General features: G+C 40.5%; 1 protein-coding gene across 6 annotated transcripts in view; it reads left to right on the top strand.

Annotated features, from left to right (window-relative positions):
- The window catches only part of STARD13 (StAR related lipid transfer domain containing 13), a 309,317-nt gene extending 297,858 nt beyond the window's left edge, over positions 1-11,459 (top strand). For all 6 annotated transcript variants that reach the window (XM_054050879.1, XM_054050950.1, XM_054051117.1 and 3 more), the window contains 5 exons: positions 598-712; positions 1,478-1,699; positions 3,675-3,892; positions 8,065-8,241; positions 8,609-11,459. In XM_054050879.1, the coding sequence (XP_053906854.1) occupies positions 598-712; positions 1,478-1,699; positions 3,675-3,892; positions 8,065-8,241; positions 8,609-8,726 (850 nt within the window). In that variant the 3' untranslated portion in view covers positions 8,727-11,459. The remainder of the gene's footprint in view (positions 1-597; positions 713-1,477; positions 1,700-3,674; positions 3,893-8,064; positions 8,242-8,608) is intronic.
- The last annotated feature ends 409 nt before the right edge of the window (positions 11,460-11,868 follow it).

The raw sequence follows: 11,868 nt of genomic DNA, 5'->3' as shown, positions 1-11,868 counted from the left end.
ATTTCTGTAGAGCACTAGTGGGTTGGCTTCCACGAAGGAAAAGGGACCAATTTTGCTCTGGTTGAAGTCAAAGATTGACCGTATTTTAAAAGATTTTAATATGTAGCTTTTCAGTGTATTGTTTTATATTCTGTATTTTCTGCTATTCTGCCACTCAGTAAGCTGGGTTTATTTCAGGCCTTATTACGATGGTGCGTAACGTGATGAGTATAGACTAAGTAGGGCATATACTCTGCTAAACATTAGTGATCCCAACTTAATATCCTTTCTGACTTTTTTTCCCCACCTGTTTCAGAATACACTGAGATTCTTGGTCATGTACGCGTATAACCAGTGTCTGAGCAAGCACTTTAAGCAGTAACAACAGTAGCCACTGTACATCATGTCCGTTAAAAATCCATTTTAAAATGTACACCACATAATGCAGGATATACATTATATTTGTATATTACATTAACAATACTTTAGGTAAACTTTTTTCCTTTAAAAAAGGCCGAAAAGTCAGAGAAATATTTGTGATAAATTAAAAAATAAAGATAGACTTTTCTCTCTGGTGTTCTGAGCTCTTTTTACCTGAGATACTGAATTCAATTACAGAGTAATACAGAAAAAATATGCAACAGGGAAGCCAGATCAGAAAGACCTCAGTGAAAACCTGGCAGCTACTCAGGGACTTGCTCACATGATAATGGAATGCAACAAACTTTTTGAGGTGAGTGAGAGACTCAAACAGCATTATTCATGGCCACATAATGCAGCATCCTTTGAAGTATTTATGTTTATGCTTACATTTTCTGTCTTATATTAGTGCAGAGATTGATGATGCCTCTCTTATTTGTAAACTTGCTCCATCTAAAGTTTATTTGTCTCATTTCTTTATGACTGTTCTAGCACTCAAAGATGCAACTACTGAAAATGCAGGGATATTACTCTGTGTCAGTCTTCAACCCAAATTACTTGATTGGGAAATTTTAGTCTAATTAAAATAAAAACCTGCTGGTTTAATATTTCATTTTATTATAATGCTTTTCGCACCTCACTTAAAACTTATCCATCTCAAAAAGAAGAGCTGTTAGATTTATTTTCTGTGTGTTTTTAGTAAAAATATATAGGGAAATGAAGTTATTCCTGGCGCTACTTACACTGCAGGTACGGGAGAGATAATGCTTATATCTCCCTTCCCCAAAAGCACAAGGCAACATTTCTGGGGGCTACAGCAGTAACGTAGGTGTATTGACATACAGTCAATCAGTCTAATATGGTTCTGTATGAATAGTGCTATTCTGAGCCATATACTCTTTCATTATACTACTTCGATTTCTAATCTTCCATAATAAGTGAAGGTATCCATTTTACAAACCATAGGCTCATTGCAGTCGGATGTTGAATGGTCCATCAGCCTAGGGACACATTACCTTAAGGAAAAGTTCTCAGCAGGAGGTTCCCCTGTGTGTTTTCTCTGCCCTCTGTGGCCCAGGTCCCACATGAAATGATCACCCAGTCTCGAAACTCCTATGTCGACGCAGAAGTGCATTCTCCCACCCTGGAGGAGCTCGGGAAACAAATGGATGAGGAAGGGGGGAACTATCAGATGTACCTAGAAAGTCTCATGCAAAATCTCCAGAAAGAAGCGAAAGAGAAATTCAAAGGATGGGTCACATATTCCAGTACAGAGAACACAGAACTCGCCTACAAAAAGGTAATCTGGGGGGATATGAAAAAGCCGTATAGAAACCAAAGCAAAATACAGCCTAGCTTGTGGACACCCTGGCTCGTTGTATGGCTAAATACGTACCCTTCTGTCTGGTGAGGCACACTATTTTTTCAAAAAGACCACTAAAAGCACTTAAAAACTTAATATAATAGTGGTTCAAGTATGAGATTCCAGGAAAAGGCCCACAAAGCAAGCTAAGGTTTCCAAAGTAGATAAAGTGATACAGCAAACAATGCAACCAGAGAGCAAACTGGGACTTTAAACAACAGATAACATTACCTGGGTAAATTCTTTGACTGGGGGACAGGCAGAGGTTTTGACCATCTCCTGTTGTTTGCCAGCGGTTTGGAGAACACAACCAGAACATAAGTATTAAAAACTCTCTTCAGGCTGCCCACTGCTTTTCCTAGCCAGGCCAACCATACAGCCAATCTTGTCCCTGATTTTCTTGTTTCCAGTGGATTTTTTATATCTGCAACTTTTAGCAAAACTTTTGAAGTTGTTCCAGGCTCCATCCCTTCTGCAGGGAAAGCCAGACTGCTTTACCCAGGAAAAAGCTGTGGGTCCCCGCAGATAGTGGAGTTTGGGGCTGCATGAAATACAGTTGCAGAACAGAGATCTGCGAACCAGCAGCAGCTACCAAGAGGAGGGGGTGCGTTATAGGTGGGTAACACTAGAAAGGTAGAGGAAGAGCACTAGGGGGAATGTGGGACCTGGACCATGAGAGAGCAGGGTGTCTTAGGGGCCAGAGGCAGCATTACCCCTATCTGGGCAGTTGCAACACATCTGTTAGGGCAAAGAAATCACAGTTAGTCATTTGTAGCCAGCTTCTGCAAGTCATCTGTTCAGGAAGGGACTGCACAAAGTTGGGGAGGGAGTAACAGGGCTCAGGTGGGAGTAGGATGTGGAAGAGGGGAATTGGGAGTGAATAGGGGCATGCACCATTCTGGGGTCAAAGGCACGTAATACTGCAAGAGGGGATCCGGAGCCCCTGAGTCTCTAGGGCAGGAGGAATGGGGAACTGTTTTGGGGAGAAAGAATTAGTACAACCATAAAATAATTTAAGGTGGGAATTGGGTTTCAGAGGACACAATCCTGGGTCTGTGGGAGGTGTTGGAGGTTTCTGGAGCACAATCATTGATACGTGAGGATGCCAAGGTAGGGAGGGCTTAGAAAAGCAGGGCTTGCAAGATCCAGTGCTTACAATCACCTTGTTTGCTGTTTGAAATATGATGGCCCTAAAACCATGCAGAAGTGTCATACATGTGGAATTTAGGATATTCATCTTTTACATAGCCTAGCACTTTCCACTCCTGTCATTGCCGGTGTGGAGGTGTAACGAGTAACAGGAGCCAAGAGTTATGAGGTGTTAGCAAGCAGTTTGTGTGCTCCTTCTTTTAAGGGCATTTTCCCAGTACTTGCCTTGCAGCTGTTTTGCAGAGCAAACATCTATGTACCTGACACATAACTGAAACAACATGTGTTCCACTCTTCCACCAATTATCTAGGAGGGTTAATTGACCCTCAAGCCCCACCTAGTGCATCAGATTGCCCAAGGTGGTAGCTTTATTTCAGCTCAGGGCTTCAGTCTCCTTTCATCTGTTTTCACTTCTACACAGATGTATTCTTCATTACATGTGGTATGCTTGGGGGTAAAAAAGTGTCCATCACACCAGAAATTATTCAACAACTCCACTGGCACTATGGGAACAGGTTCAGATATACACCCCTGTGAGAGCAGAAGTAATGTATCACTTCAATTTTCCATCCAGGACTGGCATGCATATGTTATCACTTACAGAAGATCAGCAGCAGTAGCAAAAATAGTAATGGTTAGCAGGGAAATATGCATGCTCTTAAGGTAAAGGCAAGATACCCATACCAAGATTCTGTCATCAGTTATCCTCTGCTAAACATATGCATATAGGTCATGAGGGTTTATGATGTTACTTTACTCCAGGTTGGGGATGGGAACCCTCTAAGGCTTTGGAAAGCCTCAGTGGAGGTTGAAGCCCCTCCATCAGTTGTCCTGAACCGAGTGCTGAGAGAACGTCACCTCTGGGACGAAGACTTCTTGCAGTGGAAAGTGGTCGAGACCCTGGACAAGCAGACAGAAGTTTACCAGTACGTTTTGAACAGCATGGCTCCTCATCCTGTCCGAGACTTTGTCGTTCTAAGGTAAGCTAAGGGTAGCTCTCCTGCAATGGGTACAAGAAAGACCTGATCTTATCTCTTCTCAGCCTTTGCATCTGTATAATTGTGCTTCAAGAACTCTGCTTCTGGGCAGCAGTGTTGATTTCTCAAACTGAATTAAGATTGTGCACCTAGAGCATGCTGACCTTTTCTCTGATGTAATTTGAGCAGCATATACTCCTGAGGCCATGAATATAATTCCTTCCTCAGAACAGATGTCTGATAATAGCTGCTGTTCTCTCTTAGCTTTGTTTGTTGTCAAAACAGTGCAAATAGAACCCAATTGTTTTTTACACTGCTTTTGCTGTTCTCTGGGGAATATTTGATGTTTAAGAGCCAAACGTTTAGTAGAGAAGATAGTGATGCTTTTAAGCTAAGGTTGTTATATGGTGTATATATAAATAGGTTTTTTAGATTTGCAGTTGGAGTCTTTGTAGACTAAGAAATTCTAACCCATAAAAAATTCTAGTGTGTAGATGAACAGAAAGATGCAGCAGATATGTACTCTGACTGTCTTCCAGGGGATGACATTGCTCAAATAAATTTGTAGCTGTGTATCAATATTCCAAATTCAATCCCAGCCTTGCCTTTGTCTATCTGCCCGTACAGAACAGACAAAATAATAATTCCTCTTATGCACCTTCTGCTTTTGAAATCCTGGCTGTTTGCTTACTTGGAGCTACTGCCGATCTGCTGACATATTTCACTAACAGGGTCAGTCCTATAGTTATTTATTTCAGAACAATTTTGTGCATTCCCATTCTTGGTCTCTGCTTTCTTTATTGAAATGATGTGCCAGATAAATACTAAGCAGTTTTGACAAAGGAAATAGTCCAGTGAGTAAGAATTGTATTAGAGGGAACAAAGATTGAAGGGAAAAGATGAGCCCAATAAAAAAAAATTTATAACATTACATCCCTTCTATGAACTTCAGTATTCTCTTAGAGAATGACAACATGCAGATATTGTCAGTATTAAGGAAGAATTAGTGAAACTCTTAGATGAAGATTTAAATTTTTTCTGTAAGTTCTCTACAACATGAAAACATCGTTCCTCCCATTACACTATTTCCTTTGCCTTCCCACAGTCCACTGGGCTAAATTAATTATTTTAGAATTAATTTTCCTGTATAATATTATTTACTTAAACCAGTGATAAATTTTTTCCTCTGCATACCACCAAGAAGATTGCCTGGGAGCAGCAGGGAGGTTTTGATGACTGTAATTCTGTCCTCTTATTTGCCACTTAGTTCACTATTAGGTTTCATAGTGGTTTATGTTCTTTAAAGACCTGCTGTGCAGTCACATCAAGTTAAAGAAAAATCTTGCCATCAAGTTCACATTCTTCTCACTAACCCAGGCAGAATGACCCCCAAGGACTAAAATACATCATAAAACTGAATCCTGGTGGGTTTTTAAGGGCTGAAAACAGCCATCAGGCAGATCTGTCAGATTCTGTTGTTTATCTCTTTTGATTTATATCATTAAATCTAGAGCAAGGTTAGCCAGCAATACGGCAGTCAATTTGATACCTTTCAATTGGTGGGAAGTGAACAGTTAAGTTGTAATTCATCTCTGGGGACATGAATAAATAGATTTTAATGGACAGCAATTTTCCCCTTCCCAATCAAACTTTTGGCTGTGAAAGGATAAATTTAGTTGTTCTTTTTTTTTTTTCAACTTGACAGTCATAACAAGAGGATTAGGCTCCCTTGAGAAGACTTTAATAAGTCAGAGAGGATTGGGGCCATGTTTCATATGCCTGGGATCTGATGCAGCTCTTGGCCACCCTGCACAGGCACAGCTTTTCACTAAAGATTCCCCAAGTATTTCGTCTTCATTAAGTATCACAGCATCTCTGTATGTATGTCTGGTTTTACTACTGTTAGATATATAAAGAAGCAAACAGGCCTAAAAACTTATAACTGGGACAGGAATCACAAATCTTCTGCAGTCCTCGGGGTAAATAGTTTTCCACTTCAGGAGTGACCCAAGTAAGTGCCATATCATTACAGTCGCATCTAAGCACTGTGTATGTATTCGCAGCAGATGGTTCAGCATTTCACTGTAGATCTGATGTGTGATTTCCTACTCCCCATGTGTTTCATGTGCCAAGGGAGCTCATCAATTTTATTAATGCATAGACACATGTAAAACCTTCTGAAGTCAGAATCTTCCTGCATTGTCTTGAATTACAGCTCAATTTCATATGAAAAAATACAGGGCTTTAAAATTATCTGCTGAAGTCCAAACTTCAACAGTCCTTGACAGCAGCTTACCTGCTAGAACATGATACTTGCCAAGGTAGCATAATCCCTGTCTCAGACAGTCCATGGCAAGATGATTCACATTACACACCACAGTGGGAATTTCTCATTTCTTTCCATAGCACAGGGAAGCACATAGACCTGTCTTGTGAGATTCAAGGCACACAAGAGTAATATGAGACACCAGATGATGTAGAGAATACTTACAGAACAAGAGAAAAATATTAAGTATTAAAGTATAGGTCTCCTGAACCAGATGGAAAACTTCTGCAGCATATCAGAGAGGCCAGAAATTCAGGAGAGGTGGGCAAATGAAAAGAAATGGCTGACAGAGCTCAAAATAAAAATACATCTCAACAGGCCAGCTCAAGAAGCCAACTCCCTGGTGTTGGCTAACTGATTTAAATGGTGACATGGTCATACATTTTCACTGTTATTTTACTTTTTCCCAAATAAAATTTACTCAGTAGTGGTGTAATGGTGATGAGATGAGGTTCTATGTTGCAGAAAATGACCTGGACACTTTCCTCCTGTAAAGGAAAAGAACATGGACTGTAGATACTGTTGGGAGAAGAGGTAGAGAAGCACCTGACTGTGTTATCAGAGCCTGCAGAATGCTTATTGGTTCTTGGAAAGCAGAATGATCTTTCTAAGAGATGTATCTTTTTTGAGTGACAATGAGGAGGAAGGAAGCAAATGAATAAGCAATGCCTTTGTGGGTGCCTGATTCGCCAGTCCTCCTAGGATAGTTGGTGAAAATATTGGTTCAGATGTTTGCTTCGTAGCAAACAAAAGCCTTCCTAAGGAAAGGGACCTTCAACTTCAGTATTATTCCTAAAAGAGTAAGCACGAAGTTTTAGCCTCTGGCCATTGCAACAATTAAACCATGTAAGACTCTACTTTGCCATTGCTACTTGGAGGCTGTGGTGGCAAATGACCATCATGTAATTGCTACCAACCACCTGAGGATACCTTCCTCAGCTGCTGTGTGTCAGTGAATATAAGCAGCAGAACATCCTGGTAAAAATATGCTGCATTTATGGTTATCACCACCAAGAGCATTGTCCATTAATGCCATTGCATAAATAAATGCTTTTCATGATAGGACACTTTTTTTTTCAATTTAGATGTCCCTGAAATATGTGCTTGGATTTTCAGCAGTCAGTATGGGTAGCAGTGAGGACTTCTGCCATGCTAAACTGTATTTGTTGTTCTGTAAATCTGCATGGGTGCAATCAAACATTTCAGACTTTTTTGGATGGCTTGTGCTCACTTTATGTCCTTTCCAAAAGTTCTGTCTATCTGCAAAAGGCTGTGTCATGCCCTGTAACACATGATGGTTACAAAGTACTGGTGTGGAGAAGTAAAACTTCACCACCTGGAGTCTGCAGCGATGTAGATGAGTGGCGATTCCACATCATGAGCAGATTCCCAACTGGGGTGGGGGGACAACAGCATTATTGGGTGGATATTATCTTTCAGGAAAATAATGTACATAGCATCGATTGCAACATCTTTCCCTGAGTCATTTCAGAAGGTGGGAGTTTTGGAGTCTGGGGGTTTAATTTGCCTCTTTGTATACCAATGTATCTCCAAACCTCTGAGCAGTTCTTATCAAAATTATGATACCCATCATTAAAATTAGTACATTTACAGGAGGGGATCTAGCTCTAAAATCTGAACTTGCTAAGTTTCTGTGGCCCCTCCTGAGCAATAGTGATAAAAAACTTGGAACACAAACCCCTTCCAGGGACTCCTAGGACAGTCCAGTGGCCTTGGAGGCAACAATAAAGACAGGCAGACAAGCAAGCTGTAACTATTTCTGGTTCTTAACTCGTGTGCCCAAAAGTCTCATTACTAAAGTGATTCCATCTTGACTGTGTTGTTTCAGGACATGGAGGACAGATTTGCCAAAGGGGATGTGCATGCTGGTTGCCATCTCTGTGGAGCACGAAGAGGCTCCTCTTATGGGAGCAGTACGAGCTGTTGTGATGGACTCTCAGTACTTGATAGAGCCTTGTGGCTCAGGAAAAGCTAGGCTGACCCATATCTGCAGAATTGACCTAAAGTAAGTATCCCACCTGCAAAAAGTAGATGTCCCTTCAGCGGGGCAAAAATCTTCAGCTTAAGGAGGGGAGGTGTTTGAACAGAAGGTACAGTCAGTGTAGTTTTACTGCTTTGGAGTCTTCCTGCAGTATTTTCTATCCACCAACTTCATTCCTCTTCTCAATGTCTATCACTGTTATGATGTGATCATAGAAATAAAATCTGCTTATTTGATTACTGCAAGGGAGAACGTCAGAGTACACTTACAATGACAAGTATTTGAAGTCACCACCACCACTGTGGGCAGTGGGGAGTACAAAGCCTGGCAAACCCATTCCTGTGGGGTTTGTTTTTTGGGTTTCTCAGTAATTCTCTTTCCATTCCTTCAGAGGACATTCCCCGGAGTGGTACAACAAAGGCTTTGGACATCTGTGTGCAGCAGAAGTTGCCAGGATCAGAAACTCATTTCAGCCTCTGATTGCTGAGGGACCAGAAACGAAAATCTGAGGAAGTGTTCCTGGGAGCATGTGAGCATAAATCAGGGACTGGCAGGGAATAGTGATACTGAAAGTGAAGATCTTACGTAAACTGCATAAATCTGACCAGACCTGGGTCTGTACAAAGGTGAAACAAGAATTTTGTAGGAAAGTTCTTTTATTCTGGAAACTTCACATACACACCCCCACACACCGCTTCTGTATTAATTTCAATTATTGAAGTAAACATTTCTTTAGAGAGCTTTTATCATTATTACTTTAAAATCAGACTATTGCCATAACTTGTGTATTACAGAACTCTGGCACTTAAAGGCTTCTAAGAAGCATATTTTAATTGTAAATAATTTATGTACAGTATGTATATATTTATCTATATTGTATCTATATATATGTATATGTATAAATTAATTATTTTGTATATAACTCAATGCAAATCACTTGTATTGGTCAGACCTTAAATGAATCTGTCACTTGTTTCTTGGTGTGTCACTGCTACATAAGCTGTGTTTGCTATTATCACAGAGCTGCCAGGCATAATCCATGTGATAACAGAAAGGTCTGCTCTCAAATATGTTTCATGTTTATGTATGCTGTTAGAAGGTACCTAAACATAGATGTAGGAAGAATTAAAAGAACTAAGGAGGAGGGAGGTTACTGTACGTTTATAAATACTGAGGAGTGGATCAGTTTCACCAAATAAAATACATGGAAATGTAAGGAGATAGATATTTTGAAGGCTGTTTCCATTCAGCTGCGGAAAGTTTGTGTACAAGGTCTTGAAAGTTTACCTATTGCCTTAATTAATGATAGATCTGCCACTAGAGAATCTCACTATGTGCCACGTTCATAGTAATGGCTCATTCTTGAAGAGTACAAGATAATGCTATGTGTCCTGAGGTGTCTGAAATCAGATCAGTAAGTTATTAAGCTGTAAATCTTTTTTTTTTTTTTTTTTTTTTAGCGTTCTGTCTAGGTTGAGTGTTTCTGTGTTGTGCTTTACTTCTCCCATAGCAGTGGCTAATTGTTAAGAAACTTCAAAGCAGATTTTCCACAGCCAGTGGACAGAAAGATGGGCAGGTGAATACCATGCCTCTTAATATTCTTACTGTACAAATAACTAAACCTTTTTTACAGCTTTTAAACACATCTTGGAGATTTAAAAGACTAAGTGCAGACTATGCTTAGAAAGATTTCTTTCGTAATAGCAGCAAGCATTTTCATATTATATTGCACTGATCTGCATGATCCTGCCTCTGTAGGCATTGGTGGGAGCAGGATTAGCCCCTGACTATGAGGAGTAGGAGCCATTTAAGCCTATTATATAATTTCATTTTCAGGGACCTATTATTTTGCTTATGGAAGAATGCTTTAAAAGTAATAATAATAATAATTTGTCGACATTACCTTTGAGGCAGGGTTCCATTTTGTTTTTAACTAACCTAAGACCAAAAATTATATTACATCTATGGTTCAATAAGAATGTACAAGCCTGTTAATACCATTTTTCATTAATCACATTTTTTTTCGCTTTGACGTTATTTATTGCTGCATAAACAAGCTGAGTCATTCATAGCCAGTGTTTTAGCTCAGTCCTTCCAACAAAATCCACTAAGATTTAGTATGAGGTCAATTAAGTGGGATACGTTTCCTCCATGAAGCTACAGAGTTTTTTGCCCTGCGTCAGGAAACAGAGAAGTTGAAGAATCTGCCCTTGGTAGGGGGGCTGTGGGGTGGACCATCTGTGGTCCTTGATTGCTGCTAGAGCACGGTTCCCCCGTGCCATTCTGCACATGTGTAAGGGCTGTGCTGGCAGGGAACAGCCCTACAATGTGGAGCAGCAGAACCCCCAAAAAGTCACCATTGTCTTCTGCCCTGAGCTGTCTCACCCACATTTTACTGCGCAACTCATAGGATCAGGGAGGTTGGCTGCCCATGAGCTCCTGCCTTGAGTTTATGGCAAACATTAGTTGTAATGTGCAACTATTGTCTATTTGTAAGTCTTAAAGACAGGGGAGCACTCACAGCCTTACATGGCAGTGCTGAGGTCTGGCAGTCACCAGTCAGCTGCAGGACACCACCATGGCCCACAACCCCTCTTCCCAGGAGCAAGTGGTAGCTCACAAGCTGGCAGCACAGGCCAGTGAGAATGCCATCCCAGAAAGCAGCACCTCCTTCCAAAATGCCTGTAGCCATGGCAGCAGATTTTGTGCTGCCTGTTTTCTAAAATATGAGCAATTAAAGCACTTCTGCTACATTAGTTTGCATAAATGAATACGATAGTGCCTCAGTATTAACGGGCACAGAATTTCTTGCCCCGGGAATGCAATTGTCTGACAGTAAATAATTTCTTAAGAAAATGAAGGAGAAACCTGGCCAGTGGATTTATCCTGTCTGACAAGTCATTGTTCAACTAGAAGGGGCCCTCTGCCATCTGCCACCGTTAGCCAGGTAGGGTAGTCCTCCTACCCTTGCAGAAGCTCTGTCATGTGCTTCTGGTCTCTCTAAGCCATGTATCAGTGAAATAAGATTTCTTTAAAATGTGCATTATGCCATGTGTACCATTCGGCTACCACAGTATTTTGTATTGTTACATTGCCATTGAGAATACATTATGATAATAGCATTTTTAAATGTTATACTCATATCAATACCTCATATTTTTACCTCATCTGTTGGTATCAGTCATTAGTTGTAAATAAATAATTGCAGAGTTGAATAAATTTACATTCACTGAAGAATCACATTTCCTTTCTGTGCTCATTTCAGCCATTGGCACAAGCAACAGTATATTTAAGCCCTTGCTTTCTTTCTTGCAGCCTGCTGTAACTGGACTGTTCTGATATGGGACTTCAATCATTATTTTAGGTTGAAAATTATATTGTTTTCCATTATACTTATCCTATAGTGTCCTTAAGCGTACATGAGCTTCATGGCAGAGATTAGGTTTTCCAAAGATGCCAATACCCTTAGGATGGTTGGCTTCAGAAAGGTAAACTCAGGTCCTCAACAGTGTTTAGGGCCCTGACTCCCACTGAATTCAACCATGTTTCTGCATCTATGTTCTCATCAATAATATAAGTCTAGGTTCATAAGAGCGACCGAGATGTTGAATGTTGGGTTTGCTTTATCAGACTTCAGCCATCTCGAATCCA

Source organism: Cuculus canorus, chromosome 1 (assembly GCF_017976375.1).
Source record: "Cuculus canorus isolate bCucCan1 chromosome 1, bCucCan1.pri, whole genome shotgun sequence".
NCBI lineage: Eukaryota > Metazoa > Chordata > Aves > Cuculiformes > Cuculidae > Cuculus > Cuculus canorus.
This window is presented reverse-complemented; position numbering and strand designations above follow the sequence as displayed.